This window comes from Neomonachus schauinslandi, chromosome 6 (assembly GCF_002201575.2).
Source record: "Neomonachus schauinslandi chromosome 6, ASM220157v2, whole genome shotgun sequence".
In the NCBI taxonomy this organism is placed as follows: Eukaryota; Metazoa; Chordata; class Mammalia; order Carnivora; family Phocidae; genus Neomonachus; species Neomonachus schauinslandi.
Window position 1 is genome coordinate 84,345,383 of NC_058408.1, and position 20,103 is coordinate 84,365,485.

General features: G+C 46.2%; 1 protein-coding gene across 2 annotated transcripts in view; it reads left to right on the plus strand.

Moving 5' to 3' along the window:
- The window catches only part of SIPA1L2 (signal induced proliferation associated 1 like 2), a 106,065-nt gene that overhangs the window by 52,760 nt on the left and 33,202 nt on the right, over positions 1 to 20,103 (plus strand). For both annotated transcript variants that reach the window (XM_044916027.1, XM_021696130.2), the window contains exons 9-13: positions 10,015 to 10,272; positions 12,248 to 12,331; positions 13,836 to 13,936; positions 14,326 to 14,429; positions 16,599 to 16,987. In XM_044916027.1, the coding sequence (XP_044771962.1) occupies positions 10,015 to 10,272; positions 12,248 to 12,331; positions 13,836 to 13,936; positions 14,326 to 14,429; positions 16,599 to 16,987 (936 nt within the window). The remainder of the gene's footprint in view (positions 1 to 10,014; positions 10,273 to 12,247; positions 12,332 to 13,835; positions 13,937 to 14,325; positions 14,430 to 16,598; positions 16,988 to 20,103) is intronic.

Here is a 20,103-nt window from a genome sequence, read left to right on the forward strand (position 1 = left end):
TACAGATTTCTCTCCTGATTAATCTGGAATAACTGTCTTCTGTATTTTTACCTTAGCCCAGATCAGAATTCGCTATTTGCCTGGTAGTGACACTCCGCCTGCCCCCCCCCGCCCCCATTTCTTCAAGTCACGAAGGTTTAACGCCTTTCCGTTCAATCTTCCAATTTGGTGGGAATTTGGATCTGTAGATTTTTAAATACATACTTCTGTGAGTTTGGGCTGCGACTGTCTAGGCTCCTGATAAAAGTACTTTCTGTTGTCAGGCAGCTTCACATAACAAGAAGTTATCCTCGCAATAACAGCCCTTTGCTTTAGACCGAGATGCAAGGATGACACGTCATTTTAAATTTCGTTTGTGCTCCAGCAAGTTCAGCCTCTGTGTTGTTCGATTTTTGTAAGGAACAATTTGGGGAGGGTGGGGCGGGGCTTAACAGGGGAAATGGGTAGCACTTGACTCATTTAAAAAATTAAAATACAAAACTTTTAAATGAAACATTGCTCAATGCCATTTTCCTTGGCACAAGGATCTGCCTCAAGCTACAAGCACACGTGTGATTTGTGGCATGGATAATTACCGCCACCTTGTTCACACAGTGTTGCGAGCACTTGTCAGGGAGGGGGCAAAAAAAAGGACATTCATTTAAATGGACGTGTGTGTGTGTGTGTGTGTATCTTTAATTCAAGAGCCATAGGACTACAAAAATAGCCAATGCATTGCAAGATACTTCAATCTTTGTGAGCATCGCAAACGATGCAGTGAAAAATGCTTGGATTCATTTTTGCCGTGTATCAGCTGGATTTTTTCCTGCAGGGTCTCAGTGGGGCATAACTCACCTCCATCCTGTCTGTCCCCATCAGCAGTAGGACCGGCCTGTCCCCTAATAGACTTACTTCCGGTTGTTCACACATCCGAAGGTGTTTGCTTATGACGCAGAAGCTGCTGGATTAAATGATGTCTTTAGTTGGGAAAGTATTTCTCAAAAGCCACCCCACGGTTTGAAGTCCCGTTCTCCAGTGTCAGGGTGATGGTAATTCAGCTGTCCCTCAGCTTGAAAGGAAGGCAGAGCCATTTTCCCTTTTCCTTGTGGAGTTCCAGAACACACTGAGCAGGGAGGATCCCTTTGGGAATGCTTATTAACTGATGTCATGCTGGGGTTGGACCAGGAGCAGAATTCACACAGAAGGGGGAATGAGTGGCAAGAGGCAGTTGGGGAATAGCACTCTTCAAATGGAAATGAGCTTTGAAAGGGAGGAGGGTATTTCCCAAGCAGACATCTCTGTGGCAAAGATGAAGAAGACTTGGCTGAAGATGCTTCATTAAGCTCTTCCTCGGTTTTGCAAGGGATCCCATTGCCCCTGCTCCTAGCCTTCAAAGGTGACTGACACTCTATCAATGTCATTTGAAGGCAAGCACATCAACTTAAAAGGCCGCTATAAAGGCAATAACAACTCATCCGAATTATGCATGAGTTGTTATACAATGTGAGTGATACAGTAAATATGTCCAATAAACATGGAAATGAAATTTCTTGCTGTGGCGCCTCTGTTTCATGTGAATTTTCATACTTTGTTGACATACCATCCCAGACATATTCTTCTATATAATGCAAAGCAGTGGAAATTGTCTCATGTCGTCTTGAGCCTAAATAGTTGTTCTCTCATCATTCTATTGAAGCGTCATGCTCACTTTATAAATTTATTTTAATTTAAGCTATTCTGTAAATCAAAGCTTGACATTGTTCTGCTTTGCTGCTGGTTGCTAGACCATTCCACTTCCTGAAGTACATGCACCTAGTTCTAGAAATTGAACTAGGAAGGGAAACTCAGTTTTGTCAAGTTAGCAGGTTGGAGATATATATAAATATAGATAGATAGATAGATAGATAGATAGATAGATAGATAGATCGATCTAAAGTAGATGGTGAGTTGAAATCTTGACCTAAATGAGGTTTTTAAAGTAGAGTTCCAACTTATTTGTGTGGATAAAAAAAATCAGTTACATTTGGTATTGTCTTTTTTTTTAAGATTTTATTTATTTTTTGAGAGAGAAAGATAACGAGCACAGGGGTAATGGGCAGAGGGAGAGGGAGAAACAGGCTCCCTGCTGAGCAAGGAGCCTGACCCCAGGACCCTGGGATCACCACCTGAGCTGAAGGCAGACTGTTAACTGACTGAGCCACCCAGGCGCCCCACCTTTGGTATTGTCTTAGGGGCACCCTCCAGGAATAACTTTCAATGTGAACTGTGAAAGGTTCTGCCTCCTCTGCCCTGTCCCTCCAATGTAAAGTTCAGATGTTTCTCTCCCTCCTTGAAGTAAGAATGTTGCATTACAGAAGGAACAAAAAGGTGGTGGCCTTGTGTTTACTCATTCAGTCATTTTGTTAACCTTTAACTGGTTTGTGTCCAAACTGTGCAGGGCACTGAGGCTATGTAAGTGGGGAGGACGGACATCATCTTTACTTCCGTGGACTCTTTTTGTTTATGTGGCATTCTAAAATACAGGTTTTCCATTCAAAAATGGTTTTCTCAAACCATGGCAACAATTTCTTACTTGATACTAAGTATCTCAGTGCAGAAAATACTCCACTCTCTGCAGTCAATAATCTACACTTTGGTGCTCCTGCCTTTTTAGCAGTTTGAAATGTTGTAACACCACTGACATTGTAACAGGAGCTCAGAGGGTGACGGTGAGCTGGAGCGTTTTGTTAAGCAAATAACAGGTGCTTGCGTGACAAGTATACCATGCTAGGATAATGGGCATTCTCTTTAATGGAAATCCATTCATCAAAAATCGGGCACCAGGGCGCCTGGGTGGCTCAGATGATTAAGCGTCTACCTTCGGCTCAGGTCATGATCCCAGGGTCCTGGGATCGAGTCCCACATCGGGCTCCCGGCTCAGCAGGGAGCCTGATTCTCCCTCTGACCCTCTCCCCTCTCATGCTGTTTCTCTCTCGCTCGCTCTCTAAAAAATAAATAAAATCTTTAAAAAATAATAATAATAATAAAAAAAAAATCGGGCACCAAATAGCTATTGGGAATCTTCTGCATTTAACTTTGAAGGATGTAATGCAGTGAAAGGTTATTTCTGGTCTCAAGCTTTCTATGAAAAAAAAAAGGAAGGAGGTTGGCTTCCTGAAGAACTTTCTGAGCCCGTGTTTTAAGTTGAATGGTGTGCTGGGTGTACAGTAGGGGAAGACTCAGTTGTCCCTGTGGCTGTTGAGGAAGGAGGGGGGTGCAAGCTGATGAATTATTCAGGGCCAGATAGCCTCGCTTCCCATTTAGTGTGACACACAACTTTTCAAGTCAAGACCTTTGCTCAAAGGGCTTGGTCAAGTGGGTTTATGGTCTAGATGCATCTTTTTCTATGTATCGTCTAGATGTCTATTTCTATAAAAATTAAGGAAATACGTAGAAAAGTGGATTAATATTTCATGTAGTACCTATTTCATATATGACACTGACCTAACCTTTACAGTTAAGTTATGCTATGTGGTTATCTCCCTGTTGGAAGCTTTTGATTTTTTTATGCAACAGAAAGAAAAAGTTTGTGATTTAAGTGAATGAGCGTCAATTACCCCTGTCACCTTGTTGGATGATTTGGAAAGAGTCTTTTAGCTATTAGCAGGCTATTAGCATAACAGACATTAAAATGATTAAAATATCAGTGATTACTTCAATCCCTAGGGCTATAAAAAGGTTCGTTACAAAGTGCATAATATAAAAGAAGCAGGTAGTTCATTTGAGGGGATCTATCCGCCTTTGTTCCCAAAGATTCTCTTAGCTCCTTGTGGAAACTCTGACATGATGTGGGCCACATTACTGATTCTTTGATAGTTCTCTTAAGGAGATGGCAAAGTGTTTTGGAAAGAGTGCTGAGCTAGGAGTCTGGGTTCCAGCCATGAACCTGTCCCTGATTGGTTGTATCGACTTTCCAACCTGTTTGAGCCTTCTTCTCAAGGAGGGAGATTTCCTTTGTACCCCCTCAAACATTTTTGTGACATTGAAATGCCGTGGTGTGTATGGAAACCGGCTCGTGCCATACAAGGTGAGTGGTGGATTGGAAGTCAAGGATAGCATGACAGTATGTTGTAAGGCTTTATGTTCAATTATTGGGTTCAGTTAAAGGTTCTCTGTGATGCAGCCAAAAAAAGTAAAACCCATCGGCAGTTTCAGAGTACAGTAAATGCAAGTTACAATTATGTGATTGAGTCCTGGCTGCGCGGTCCATGGTTTACCCGGTGGTGGAGATCCAGCTAACGTGTCCAACTGCCTTTTTCTTTTGCTTCTTCCTTTTTCATTTTTTTGTAGAATATAACTTGTTTCTTTCAATCTTCTCAATTTTCTAGGTTTTTGGTTTCATGTTGCCTCTTTCCAAAAGTATTCTCCTTAGTTATCATCCCATAGAACTCTTCCCCCTTCTTAGTTTTGAAGTGGCATAATCTCATGTGTCTTACTTTCATATAAGAAGGAAAGTAACAGGGGCGCCTGGGTGGCTCAGTCAATTAAGCGTCTGCCTTTAGCTCAGGTCATGATCCCGGGGTCCCGGGATGGAGCCCCACATCGGGCTCCCTGCTCAGCGGGGAGTCTGCTTCTCCCTCTCCCTCTGCCACTCCTCCTGCTTGTGCTCTCTCTCATTCTCTCTCTCAAATAAATAAAATAAAATCTTTAAAAAAAAAAAAAGAAGAAGGAAGTAATAGGATAATGATGTATTGTTCTATAAGTGAAGGGAATTTTACAGCTCTAAAATTTTATGCAGTTCTGATTATTATATAAACTTTGCCATTCTATAGTTCTACACATCTACATATTATCTGGGAAGAACTTTCATGAACACTGATGTACTGTTTGCTGTTTAATATTAGCTTTTTCTGTTTTATAAAAGGAAAAAAAAATAGTAGTATCTATTTGTAACTGACCTCTTTCTTGTGAAGCTAGCGCTTCCAAAAGCTTGCATAGTTCCTATGATTTAACGTGGGTCCAAAGAGACAGTGCTGTTTCTTACACGTTGACAGCTCTGGGTTTTGAGCCAAGAGCCCAAACTGTGTCTTTAATGGAGAACAATGTGATTCCTGGGGAGGTATCCTGCTGAGGATGGGTAGAGGAGAGTGTGCTGTGGCCCCTCTGGGTGAGCCACCCATGATGGCCTTGATAGTCAGGCTTGAAGGTGGCAATGAGCCTTCAGAACAGGGACCACAGCCTGGCTAGCGGTGATTCTGCCTTCAAATGCTTGAATGACTGACGGCTAATGGAGGGTTCTTCCAGGAAACTGGAGGTGTCATTTGAAAAACATCAGTCTGTGGGGGCGGAAGCCCATTGGGGACCTTGCAGGGTGTCTCTAAAGTTAGAGATGCGTAAGTGTGGTGCTTGGCAGGGCAGACAGGTGCCTGTAACTGTGACCCCCGAGTGAGCACCACGTCCCTGCCCGCCATGTCCAGAGGCCAGGAAGCAGTAGCAGCTGCCTGCCCTAGGACCCTGCTGGTGGGAAACCACTTCAGGCTGCAGGAAGCAGGGAGAGCGCTGATCAGTGTGGATACAAGGACGTAGACGGGTGTCCCTGGTCTGGGAATAAGCCATCCCAGAAAGCCCATGGTGCTAAGTTCAGAAGGACAAGGAGTAGCATTCTGCAGAGTAAAGCAGTAAAATGTAAGATGCTCTGAGGGCTCCAGCTATTGGATTGCTTGTCAGTCTCACAGTTTTGTAATACCCCGTGTTCAGTGAGCACACGTTTTATGACCACTTTGGTCCAGAGAATGTTCTTGCCTTCCTTCTAATATTACAGAGCAGTGTTAGACCCAGAGAAGTTCCTGGCTAGACAAGGAATGTTAACAGTTGTATGTATTTTTAACCCTGAAGCAGAGTGTGTATTGATCTCTACCTGGCATGTTAATTAGAAGCATAAATAGGTGACATGCACATTTGTTATTGAGCAAAGAGGAAATCAGTATGCTCACATGTAAGTGATCCCCACAGCCCTCTCTAACATCATCCAGTGTCTTCGTTTGGCAAGCAACCTGTGAAAAGTGTGCCAGAAGCTAGAAATGCAGTTCACGTCCGTGGACTTGATTTGGTGTATGTCGAAAGGAAGCCGAGGGCATTTCTCGGTGAGGTCTGAATTTGTAACTAATGCAAAAAAGCTAAAAGCTTGTCTTTTCTTAAAAACAACAACAACAGCAAAACCTGTTTCAGTTACACATAAGATTAGCAGTTCACTTTGGGGGGAAATGTCTTTTTGTGCTAGGTCTTCTTGCATTTCATCCATTTGGGTTTCGGTTGGTCTTTACCTAGTGGTCAGAAATCCTTGCTGTGTGCCCTTTCAGGGCTTGATGCTTCAGAGGGGCAGGGAGATCTCGCCTGGCGTCCTGCGCTGGAACTAGCCACAGAGGCAAGAGGGGTGTGTGCGGGGACAGGAACAGGTGCAGGTGCAGAGGGGGAGGAGTTTCTCGTACTGACTGCAGCAGGAGGACCTCTGCTGTAGGCTAATTGGAAACTCTTATTTTGGACCTCTTCCTATTTCCCTAAAACTTCGTTGAATTTTCTGTGTCCTTACAGACATTTCTTAGAACAGAACTATGTTTGACTAGGTTTGATGGTATGTTAAAATTAGTGGTATTTATTTGATGGTTTAGTCCTAGAAGTAAACAAAGCAGAAACCTAGCTTATAAGAGTAGTTGCTATAAAAGTGTCACATACTCACAAAATTAATTTTGATTTTCAAATAAAGCCATTCTTTCAAAAATAGCTGTTCTTTATTAGGGCAAAAGAATGCCAGTTTTTAGTATTAAGAAGATCATTTACATATGACTTTGTGCAAAAGTTTGGAAATGAAATAATTCCACCCTGAGTCTCCCCTCAACCTCATGCGTTTGCACACGTTTTTGTCAGCACTCTCTAAAATATTAGTCATGATTATGCATTTATATAATGTTTTTCCTCAAAGATTCAAGCTAAATTACAATGTCTTATTAAAGGCTACAATTGATGAGCATGAATTAAATATTCCACACGCCTCAGCCATCTATCTTCTCTTTACTTTCTCTTCCTTTTAAGCCTAGCCTAGTAAACTAGGAACCCAAACAGGCACTGGAGATACACGTTGCCCTTTGGTCCACAAGATTCAAGGTTCATGTTCCTTTCATTTAAATATAACTCCAAGACTCTTCACTTGGATAGGTCTCTGCCTTTAAGGATTCCCTGACCTGTACTCTTCGGGCACCTGCAGCCTTTGAGACCAAAGCCCAGGATTCACCTGACTATCCAGTGACTTGCTTAGAGCACTGAATAGGGTGGAAGACAAGAGTAGGTTTTCTTGATATTTTGATATTACTGTCATATCCCACATTTATGATTTCTAATTAGGTTGTTGGTCGAATGGATGAATCAGTAGTCCCAGGGATGTGTCATCTAGTTAAAGAGAAAAACACTTGGAAACAGTACAAGTCCATGAGTCAATGTTGTAGAGCCTTGGAATTTTATAAAATAATAATGATAATAATAATAGTCATGCAATCCAGTGTAAATCTGGGCTTATCAGAGTTGACCAATCATTTAACTAACGCATTCAGGAAATCCAGGGTAATTTCAACTTGCCTAGGTAAAAGATGAATTTTGCTTTGAGGGAAGAAAAGTTAAAATAAAAGATGAAGTAAAGTTTACTAAAACAGGCGTCTGTATCTCTTTCGGATGGTTTATTCAGTCTCCTTCTCTTCTCTTCTCAGAGGGTAGCACCAACCATCCATTTGGTTTCCCAAGCCAAAAAGCAGGCCATTGTTATATTCCTACCTGTTTCTTCATCCCAAGCTCCAAGGACTATTGATTTGATGGGTGAGAAGTAACTTTCATCCAGTAATGCTGCTGAGAAGAATGAAGCTGTTCCATGCCCTGACCCTTTGTGTGAGGCCGGTCCCCCTTCCCTACGTCCTGTCCCCCCAGAAACTCAGGATCTCCTCTGTAACCCAAGAGTTTGAGTTCCACATGATGTCTGAAAAAGACCTTATTGAGGTATGACTGACATAACAAAGCTGTATACATCTAATGCACACAGCTTAGTGAGTCTGGAGATAAGTATACAGCCATGGAACCCTCACCATAATCAACACCATTGCCTCCAAAAGTTTCATTCCATCCTACGTATGTATGTATGTAGACATAGACCTTTCTTCACTCATTGCACTGGGCATTCTGTGGACCTTTTAATCTGGTTTTACCTATTTTTAGTTATGGAGATTTTCCTGCATGGTTTCTTAATAATTTCCTCCCCATCTTTCCCCGCCTCTTCTCTTTCTGGTACCTCTGTTAGGTATACATTAGACTACTTGTATCGAACTAATTTTTGTATGCTTGCTCTCCTGTAATGTTTTGGGAGAGTTCTTCAGTTTACCTTAGTCTTAGTAGATTTTTTTTATTTTGAATTTTAGCTATCATGTTTTTAAATTTCAAAAGTTCTTTCTTATTCTCTAGGGGTATGGTTGGTTGGTGAGCCTCACTGCAGGGTGATTGGGTGGCTTACATCTAATTACATCTCCTTGTCTTTTCACCAGAGGAAGATCCTCGTTGGTCTTTGTAGACTGATCAGCATTCTGAAGTTGGGTTTGAAGGAAGGGGAAATGACTCTGGGTCTCATTTTCCAGTGAGGCTTTCACTTAATCTTTTGTTTTCAGCCATGCTCTCCTCTTTCCCTAGAGTCTGGATCCTTCCGGTGGAGTTCCCCAGACCATTGCTCCTGCCCCCTAGAGTCAGGGGTCGTTATTGCCTGACTAGACCCTGGTGCCATGTGGTGCTGATGGTGCCCAGGGTCCAACTTTTCTTTGTTCTCTCTTTTCTAAATCACCCCCTCTTAAGCCTTCTCTCTCACTTTTGCCTCCTGCAGTGCCTGGTGCTTCCCGTCCCTGTGCCCCTTCGGGGTTGTGTAAGGGGAGTGGTCTCGTCTCTCCTTGCTCCCTCTGCACACTCTTGGGTTTTGCCTTCCATCTGTGATTGCTGTGGTTTAGAGTTTCAGCTGTCTGAAGTTTTATAGGTGGGCAAGTTTGTTTCTGTTTCTTGTTCTCCTCATTCTTATATAATGATTTTGAAAAGAGGCTGAAATGTTCCTCTACCATCTTGAGAATGGGAAGTCTCCTTTTTAAAGAACCACACCTTACCCTAGTGGATTTCTCAGGGGGTGAATATTAGCAAGTTTCTCTGTTGACTCTGGAATGGAGAGGCACCAGCTCTATGAACACGCTAAACTGGGACGATGTGCCCTGGCGCTCAGACTTGACACTTACCCTGTCTTCTGTGTCCTTGCCATACCATGCCAGCTGGTTGCACAGGCTGACTTTGGTCAGGTTAATAGTACCATTTGCACTGTGTAATTAATGAGAAACTTGAGAGATGTCTGGCTTAAGTCACAGTTTGAGGCTAACAGGTCTTACGTTCCTAACTGGTCACCTAAGCACATGAGAGAGCACTCCAGCAGATGACATTTGGGGAACGGTAACGCTAGTTTAAGAGAGCGACATGGTAACTAAGAACCCCACTTTGACCGGATGGGCACTCGGGTTTCCCCTTGACTGTGACAGCGTTTACTAATTTTGTTTTTCACTTTTCTCAGACTCCATAGAAAAGGTGACCTGTGACTAATTCCTAGTTATATAACTGTACTTCTTTTGAATCTGTTCAGATTTCATATGAGGCATTTTTAATCTCTTCAAGTGTATTTATTGCCCCGTGTTCAGTGTGTATGATTCCACGTATGCAAATTGGATAAAGATACATTCGGGTCTAAGAAGTTTGCGAACGACCCAGAGAGACAGGATATAGACACGTAATGCCTAAAGCAATATCTGTCAATTAACCAGAGCCACAAGCATGATACTGGATGCTACTGGTTCCCACTGGGTCATGGACAGAGTCCCCATAAGCCAGGGACGCTCCTGGGGGTGGATGGCTCTCCTCCGTCGTCTGGAAGCCACAAGCAGGCATGCTGATGGCCCGGCACTGAGCCTCCCTACTTACCGGCTCTTCTCGGCCCAACAGAGGGTGTTCGGAGCTCTGCCGGATCCCCATGGTGGAGTACAAGCTGGACAGTGAAGGCACCCCGTGTGAGTACAAAACGCCCTTCCGGAGGAACACCACGTGGCACCGTGTGCCCACCCCGGCCCTGCAGCCCCTGGCCCGGGCCTCCCCTGTCCCCGGCACACCGGACCGACTGCAGTGTCAGCAGCTGCTACAGCAGGCCCAGGCTGCCATCCCTCGAAGCACCTCCTTCGACCGGAAGCTGCCCGATGGCACGAGGTGAGGCTGCACCTTTCCTCCGGGACGGCCCTTGCAGAACGCTGGGGTTAGAACTTGACATTACAGGGGGGACCTTCTTATTTGGCTTGGTTCTAAGTCCGCTTGTTCTGCACCAGTTGGCAGGTGGGGCCGTAGGGCAGGCCCCAGATGCGGTGGCGCTTGGGATCTGCCCCTCGCCTCGCCCGGTGGTGCTGCTCGTACCATGTAGGTCCTACCCCAGACCCACCCACCAGCGCCGCGCCTTTCCCTCCCCTGGTCCTCCTGGTCACCTTGCTCCCTCCACCGTCTTGGGCAAGACACCCGAGAAGGGATTCTTCATGAGCCTCTAGATAAGTGCAAGCAGTCTTGAGTATAAATAAAACTGCAAAATCAGTGACTAAATCCCACCATCCTAACATGTATAGTATTTTAAGAGGTCCCAAGATCATTAGCATTTCCTTGCTCTTTTTTTCTTATTTTAAGCAAACTGAGTTAAGTTGAAAATTAATTTTTTTTTTTTTAAGATTATTTATTTGAGAGAGAGAGAGAGAGACTGGGGAGATGGGCAGAGGGAGAGAATCTTCAAGCAGACTCCCCACTGAGCAGGGAGCCTGACACGGGGCTTGATCTTACAACTCATAAGACCATGACCTGAGCCAAAACCAAGAGTCGGACGCTCAATCGGCTGAGCCACTCAGGCGCCCCTAGAATTAATTTTTCAGTGAGAGTATCCACTTGTTTAAAAGTGCGTCTATGGTATTAGTGGCTGGTGGGAATTCAGGGTGCATAATTCGCATTAGGTAGTTTTAAGTGAACAAAATGGCAAATTTGTTTTGTTGTTAATTTCTACTGCTTTTGTTTTCATTTTTTCGTAACTTACGGGCCATGGAGACGCCATGAGTTTCCTCAGACTGGTTTGCCGGGCTCTCTGGTCTAATAGAGTTGTTGGAAGCAAGGGTGCTGAGCCAGGCTGCTTACCTGGTGTATGCTCACCTCGACTATTACTCATCCTCTCCCACCTCCAATTTCCTCATCTGAAAAATAAACTTAGTAATAACAGAGACCTCTGCAGGCATTATGAAGATGGACTGTATCAGTAATTGCAAACTGCTCAGACCCATTCCTGACATGTAGTAGGCCTATATAAGTATTGCTGATAGTTGGTAAGATTAAAACATGAGGTCTTTCTCTGCTTTCTCCAGTTTATTGTTTAGAGGTTGAATGCAGAAACAGTGTTCCTTTGATTTGACATTAAATTATCTTGGCTCTGGGTCTCCTTCCTCAGAGGTCCGCTGAGTTTATAAACTCCCCATATTTAAAGAAGGGCACATGGATAGCCCAGGTAGAAGGAAAGGGGTCTGCGGGGTCTACAAGAGCCTCCCTTATTAAAGTAAAATTTAGTAAATTATAGGGGGAAAAAAAAAGGTCTGGAGGGTTCTAGCAACAAAATGGAAACTTGGCAAGCACATCTTTATCAAGTGCATTCTCATGAGTATTACTTATTTTTGTGTGTCTGAAATAAATAGGATTGCATCCAATAAATGTGTGAAAATAAATGGTTTTGACAAATTTAGAGTTCTCTGTCTGCATTGGTTTTAAATACAGGACCAGAACATGCCTTGCATTAAGTTTTCATTGAACAAGTAGTAGTAATGTTTTCATAATTCTCTATTCTGGTGGGTTCTATTATTTCATATTTCCATATTTCACTGGAGTCATTACTGTGCTTTAAAATCTTCAGATGGTGAAGGCTTATTCCTGCTACATCTCTTTCCTGTAATAAACTGCCAACCATGAGCCACCCGATGTCTCCGGCATCACCCGTTCTTGGTCTGTTTGTCCACAGTTCATTCTGTTTTACTCTGCGATGTGTATTTCTTCCTTTTCTTTGTCACTGTAAAATGAGTTCATTGGTGAAACGAAATGGGCCAGGTCCCGATGTTGGCGCCCCGCAGATACCTCGGTGCCCTGTTAATAATTCTAGTCACCATTTCAGAAGTTCACCCAGCAACCAGTCGTCCTCCAGCGACCCCGGGCCTGGCAGCAGTGGACCCTGGAGACCACAAGCAGCGTATGACGGGTACTGCTCAGTCTTCCCTCATTGCTGGCCCCTGGGAGGGACCTGGTCAGGGACTCACACAGAAGCATTTACTGTGTGCCTGCTATGTACGAGGCCATTTGGGGGATGTAAAAATGCCAGACAGGCTTTTAATAAGTCACTTGTCCAGGCCCGAAAGCTCATCATTTCTATGTAAGTAGAGCTCATTTGTCCATATTCGGAGCCTGCCTGTTTTCTCATTTTAATAAGGAAAGTCTTTGTGAAAATGAAGGGTGTGGGGACTCTACAGACAGTAGCCCTTGGCAGTCTCCCCCTCGCTTAAATTGCCATGGAGGAGTAAATTCCCAGCCTCTCTGGGAAGTGCGTCTTCTCCGAAACCAGCTCCAGGTCGGAGAAGCAGCTTTAGCATTTGGCAGTCTTGTCCTGCCTCCTGTTTGAGAACAGTACAAGGGCACCTCACACATCGGGCTGAGGACTGTCCCTTGGAGTGTGTGCGGGAGGGTCGCCTCCAACGGCCAGCAGGTCAGGTAGCGCCCAAGGATGCATGGGGACACACGCATGCTGAATTGACAGCTGCAGAAACTCGGGAAACATTCACAACTTCCAGGAGGAAGAGGTGCTCCTGGCAACATCGTTTGCCTGTATTGCTCTTAATTGAATCCGGAGATGAGAGAATGGCCAGGTCAGACGAGAAGGGTCTCCCTGGGGGAACAGTGGCTTTCTGTTACTGCTCTCTCAGGTGCAGAGGCAAACGTCTCTCCCTGGAACCCGCTGCCTTCTGGTCTGGGCTTAGAAGTAGATGTTGGCAGTCAGAGTTACATGTGTTCGCTACCTTAGGTAATAGATGGAGTTCTTGAACGTAAAGACATTTTTCTCAATCGAGTTGCATTTGAAAAGTAGAGGGGATTTTTTTTTTTTTTTTTTTTAATCAGTGGAAAAGCCATTTCTGGCTTTTTCTGCAAACCAGGATCTGTCACAGAATCCTCTAAGTAAGAAATCACTTGGTAGCAGGAAGAACGTTCCTGGGATTTCTTTCTTTTGTCAGATTTTATTGTCATCTGTGGGGTTTTCATAAAACAAAGTCCACCTAGAAGTAGTCTCAAGCCGGTCCCTCTTACTTTCTTTTCCTTAAAAAAGTTGACATGAAGTATCAGCGCCGTGTACTCTCAGCACAAGAGAAAACAAAACGAAACGAAACAAAAGCATGAGCCCCAACTCGGCTTCCTGGGGACAGCCTCTCTGACCCTGGACAGTCCTCCAGCCTCCTGGCTTCGGCAGCCCTTTTGTGTCTGTAAATGGCTGTCATCCAGGTGCCTCTGTTGAGCCAGTGGGGAAACGAGAGTCCCCGAGTCCAGGTGCTTGAAGCTTGTCTGGCAGGGCTGGGCCGGCAGACAGCGGCGTTTCCGGTTGCCGGAAGCAGCCTCTGGGGGGGTTTCCCGGGATGGGCCGCGCGGGAGCAGCACGCACAGCGGGTGTGCGAGGGGGGGCCTGGCCAGCAGGCCACTCAGTTCTGTGCTCTTTGCAGATGCCACTCTCCTCTGCTGCTCAAGCCCCAGGGCACAGGCCCTTTGGAGTGTGAAGGAGCCAGGGAGCGGGAGGACAGCCTGGAAGGAAGCAGGCACCTGGGTAATAAGACATGCGGCTGGTCAACTGGCCAGCCCTTCCATCCTGCTCCCTCTTTTCTCCCATCCCTTGTCCATTCATTCATTCATGCATGCGTTCATCCCATGGTGAGCACCATCCTGTGACGATGCCCATGTGGTCGGCTGGGTCTCCCAGTGTCACAGGACACGGTCATGGGCCACAGTACTTGTGGTGCCCACGGAAATGGAACATTAGCTTTATGGTAGTTGTTCTGTGGACTCTTATTAGAGTCCGGTGAGACCAGAAAGTTCCAGGACCACAGTCCTGTTCATTTCTACCAGACCATTTTGTTGTCCTGCTTCTGTGTTTGCTTTGCTCTTTTGTTAACACTAGAAATTAGATATTCAACTCTTCTCTTCTTTATGTGACAGAAACCAAATGGCACGGCCCGCCCTCCAAGGTCCTGAGTTCCTACAAAGAAAGAGCCCTGCCGAAGGATGGAAGTTGCAAGGACTCCCCCAATAAGCTTTCCCACGTAAGTCCTTCATTGGCGGGCTAATCTCTCGCACAGCCGTTCTGAGGCATCTCAGCACACAGCATTAGCAGTTCTGCCAGGGACTCTCAGTGGGGCCGAGGTAAAAATGAGTAAAGAAGGCAAGTTCCTTTTTTCTCCCCTTCTTGATTTGTAAAGAACCTTAAAGAAAGGTCACACAGTAAATTATTGGCAAAGCCAAGATTATATCCTCAGCCTTTTGATCCCTGATACCCAGTGTAATAGTTACTAAATCACAGTCCTATTTTTATCTGTGAACTCTTCACCCCCTTGTGGGCATTAGCTGGTGGGCATGGCCAGAAACTGTGAAGCGGCATGTGTGGTCGGAGCAGCTCTGCCCATAGCTGGCCACTTACTGTGCAGTTCCAGATGGTTCCCAGTAATGCTTGTGGCTGCTAACTAACCTGCAGGCAGTGGTCCCACCACGCCTGGCACGTGGCTCGTGGTCATTTGCATGTGGTGTTTCATTTACTGTTCCTTTACTCTTCACCCGCTGGGTGAGCTTACAGGCTGCTGTCGCTCGATGAAGCAAAACTTTCTGTCGAACGTGAAACATGAATTGTGGGTCGTTGCCACATAAAACCAACATTTTACTTTTATTTATTTTAAAGATTTTATGTATTTATTTGAGAGAGAGAGAGTGCAGAGGGAGAGTGAGAAGGAGAAGCAGGCTCTCTGCTGAGCAGGGAGCCCGATGCGGGGCTCGATCCCAGGACCCTGAGATCATGACCTGAGCCGAAGGCAGACACTTCACCGACTGAGCCACCCAGGCGCCCTAAAGCCAACATTTTATTTTATTTTATTTATTTTTTTAAAGATTTTATTTATTTGATCGAGACACGGTGAGAGAGGGAACACAAGCAGGGGGAGTGAGAGAGGGAGAAGCAGGCTTCCCGCCGAGCAGGGAGCCCGATGCGGGGCTCGATCCCAGAACCCTGGGATCATGACCTGAGCTGAAGGCAGACGCTTAACGACTGAGCCACCCAGGCGCCCCTAAAGCCAACATTTTAAAGTAGCTTAGTTTTGAAAACTTGCAGGTGAAGAAATTTTACCGTGTTCTGACTTAGTTGCTTTTTCCGTCTTCCTTCAGGAGTCCTTGGCGAGCTTTACAGCGCAGGGGCTTGGGAACACATGTGACATTCCTGCCCTTAGCACTGTTGGGACCTTGTCTTGAGTCAGCCTAACAGTATCCCTAGAATTCCACTTTCACAAATCTCTAACGATGGTTTAAACAAAGGAAGGCAAGTGTAGGAGTAGACCCGGAGAGTATCAGTGCACTGAAAAGGTCAAGGGCAGGTGGGTGTGCATAAGGAGCTGATGGGGTGGCCTGGAGAAGAAAAGCCAAGCCACTTCACGACAGGTCAGGGCATGGACTTGTCCTCACGATCCCACCCTTCGCTGGTGCTTCAGGCCTCGTAGGTGTTCCCGGGCTACGCAGAGGAGCCATGTCTCTAGGGGCACCTCGGTCAGATGGGGACATCTTTTCTCTTCCAGGGACCGCAAAGAGAGCCCCTGCACACTAGCACCTGGGGCACCCGGTGACTTGGGCTCTCTCAGAGGAGTCACTTACACCACATTGCGCTTTGCGGCTGCGGGACATTACAGTGTATGATCTTGCTGGGCCCGCGTACCAATCACCCGAGCTCAGTGTTAGGAGCACAGAGAGGGCCTGAGTGATGGGACAACACCGTGCCGCTGTGATTCAAACCCGAGTCATCTGCCCACACCCAGGGCTGGCACTGTACTTTGTCACAGGAGAGTTTTCTTGGTAAAAGGCTGCTCTCCCCCTTTATGTAATTTTCCGTGTGCTTTCCCAGTCTGTGTAACATGTGTTGATTATTTTCTGGTTAGTGACACCGTGGTAATACTTCCGTGCGCTGGGCACAAATAGTTGAACAGAGGCTTTAGAAGATCCCATTTAACTTAAAATGAATTGTGAGAGGAATTAGGAATCTGGGACTTCTGCATCAAATCAGATTTTTTTTTTTTTTAAGCGAATTCTCTCCTTGCCTCATGTTGAAGAGCGAGTAGAAAGGGTTCGGGGGCGATCATCTGTTCTGTAGCTTTGTGCATTTGGGTGAGACTAATCGTCTTCACAAAGAAACAAAGTATGGGCTCTGTCTGCAGCCTTCCCATTTCTCTCTTCCCAAGATTGGAGACAAAAGTTGCTCCAGTCACTCCAGCAGCAACACGCTCTCCAGTAACACGTCCAGCAACAGCGACGACAAGCACTTTGGGTCTGGGGACCTGATGGACCCGGAGCTGCTGGGGCTGACCTACATCAAGGGGGCCTCCACGGACAGCGGCATCGACACGGCCCCCTGCATGCCCGCTGCGGTCCTGGGCCCTGTGCACCTGGCGGGCAGCAGGTCGGTGATCCACAGCCGCGCCGAGCAGTGGGCCGACTCGGCCGACGTCTCGGGGCCCGACGACGAGCAGGCGAAGATGTTCGCGGTACACGGCTACGCACCGGCCATCTCAGCGGGCAGCGCGGCCAATGGCAGCATGGGTGACCTCAGCGAGATCTCGTCTCATTCCAGGTCAGTGCCCGCCCCCCACCCCGACCAGTGCCCCCGGGTCCCGCGGGGGTCGGGGAGGGGCCTGAAACGGGAGCAGCAAGGTGGCTTGTCACCTGGCCGCCCCGCCACCTGACTTCGGGTGAAGTGCTTATTTTGGAAGAGTGATTATGAAATTTGCACGCCAGGAAGTCACTAGCGTGGCTGGTAACTTTACCTCCTCTTTTAACTCGAGAGAGAACTGCGCACAGATAGTAATTGCTTGAGTCAGGCCACTGACCTCTCTTTCCCAGTTTAATCTGCTCCTAAGTTATTGGGAGACGTGGACAGAAGCTGGACAGTACTCAGTTTAGAGCGCCCGGTAATTGGGGGGGGCCCTGCATTGTTTGTCTGTGCGTAGCTCTCCCCGATGAAAGCAGTGCTCGCGGCTTCTGTGTTCCAAAGGCCCCCTTACAGAACGGGGGACCCGACGTCGGAGAGTACATTCAGATTATCAGTTCAATTTCTTTTTAATAAAGACTCGCTAAATTTAAAGGAATTGTATTTGAAGTACAGATGTTTAATACACAGTTACAAGTAGTTTTAAACTCTTACGTGATGTAGGTCTGTACAACAGTTTTAAAACTCCTGTAATTTGTGATTTCTGCTGTCAGAGATGAGACGAAAATCTATTTGTTCAGGTAGTGGACAGAATTTAACTCCTACACACAGACCACCCTGATTTCCCTTCTTGTCTGCAAGGCTTCCTAACTCAGCTCCCGGTTACTGTCGGGCTTTTCCCCCGAGCTCTTCTCAAGGCCACTGCTGCCCCCGGACCTTCTCCCTTCCTCCCATGGCCACCACCAGGGGCGGGGACTTCACGGGGTCTCTGCTTGAAGCCACAGTGGGCAACCCCCTATGCAGTCAGTGGGCAGAGGCAGGAGGAGCCGCGATCCCGTTCTCAAAGCCAATGTGATCCCATTCTCAAAGCCAACTTCCCTCCCCTGGAAGTCATGTAAAATTATCTCTGTGAGACTTGCACACGTGTGTGCAAACTCACTGCCGCTGTTCCGCTTTTCTTGTCCTGTGGCTCACACCTTTATCAGTGTCTTAGTTACCGTTCATGTCACGAGAAGGTGTTTATGTTACAAGTCAAACTCTCCACTAATCGGTTCACATGACAAAGGCAGTATTTTGGCTCCTGTGACTGAAAAGTCCAGAACTGTCAAGGTTCTTCTGCTTGCAGCTCCATGATGCCACCCAAGACTGGGTCAACCTCCATCTTTAAGCTCCACATGATAGCCCCCAAAATCTCAGGGGGCCCCTCTTGGTTGAAAATGACCGTGTCACCTGCAGTCCCCCAGAGCCCATGCTCCAGTGTCCACAGGAGCAAAGTGTGGTTCTTCTCTAGGTTCGGCAAAAACTCTACCACCCCCATCTCCATATTATCACCTCACGTCCCCTTGGTTTTACCACTGTGGTAGGGGGCGCCACTGTCTGAGGCAAGCAGTGCCCCGCCTCGATAGGGCCGGTCCCCACCCCCGCGCCCCCGCTGAGCCATGCGGCTGAGGGGCAGTGAAGACGGCTGCTTCCCCAGAAGAAAATTGGGGTGTTGTTTCACCAGGAAACGGGGGAGCGGTTGCCAGACAGGGGAAACCTAAGGGTCCACGCACACTCAGTCTCCTTCTGTTGGGGCAGAGGGAGCATGGGATATGGAGCTTATTCCCAAAATAGATGTTCTTACTACCACTGACCAGTTCCCTTCAATAGTTTGACTTAGAACATGTTTAGTGATAAATCACTGATATAATAGAGACATATTAGCAGGGACTGCGGTTACCTGCATTATTCCTCTCCAACTTCCAGGACAGTTGAAAACTGGGTGTACTATAGAAATCATCTTGGGATTTTATACCCACCTAGTGTCTTGTTCAGAGTTTACAAGTTTTGTAAAACAGCTGACTTCAGGAGACCTTGTTAGACAAATGTAATGGGCATCGCAAATAGAATTTTGTAGCACTATCAAGGAAAATTTCTGGAAGCCGCTTTGAGAGCACGTTCGTTTATAAATAGAGGTAGGGATATTTATAGGCATTTGAAGTGGATTTTCTTGAATACCTTAACCATTCATTAATTTAATGGGCGAGGCTATTAGAAAGTATATAAAAGTGGGAGATTGAATTTCTGATTGATCTTACTTTTTTCTACCACTTTAAGCTGAATGTGTGCACAGCTGTTGCGGAAATGATATATGTTGAGGACTAGAATCTTTGCCACCTGGCTGGGGTTTTCTTGTGGTTCTTAGCGGACGGTGACTTTGAAGCCACATTTCAACTTACTGTAGGCTTTTGCTCAGTACAAAATTCAGTCATTAAATTGAATCTTTTGAATACTTCCTTCTGTCCTCTGACCTGCACAGGAGAACTAGAGAAAATAAGACTTAAAACATTTTGAAGTTTTTAAAATACTTAAAATTCTTAAAGATTGTTATATTTATGTATGTATAAAATATAAGTATTTTATCTTGAAATACTTTAAGCATTAAATATATTGATACTTTACCTTTAAAATATTTACACTAAGATTTAAAGTCTCTGCAGGTGGAGGTAAAAGGAATTTTGCTCATGAAAGCCTCTGTCAGATTCTCTAGACCCTGAAGGGCCAGCGTGTTTGCGATGACAAAATCACCAGCCCCCTGCGTTCCTCTCCCGTCTCTGTTCGAGCTGATGCGTGGTCACTGGGGAGCTGAGGCCCAGCGCCCAAGGGTCTGGGTTGTGACTGGGAGTAGCCCAAGTAGCAGAAGGAGCAGAATGAACTCGTAGGGGCTGACGCCAGGGCTGACCATCCAGGCTGAGGTCACACCCCAGCCCCCACGCACTCTGGATTCCATCCCGTTTTACTTTCTGGTTAGCACTCACCCCTGGCTGAAATGGTTTGTGCTTTCTGTGCATCTCTGTGCGTACAACTGTAGCTCACTGGTACCTCCCTTCATGGGAGCGTCCCGGAGGCTGGAAGGCGCTTGACCTGTCCTGTTCATTGTGTATCCACAGAACTTAGTGCACTTCTCTGCACATGGTGGGCCTTGGACTCCTTGGGACACGAAGGAGGGCATATAGGAAGAGTGCTTGGTAAATGCTTACTGACTGAGTTCATAAACCCAC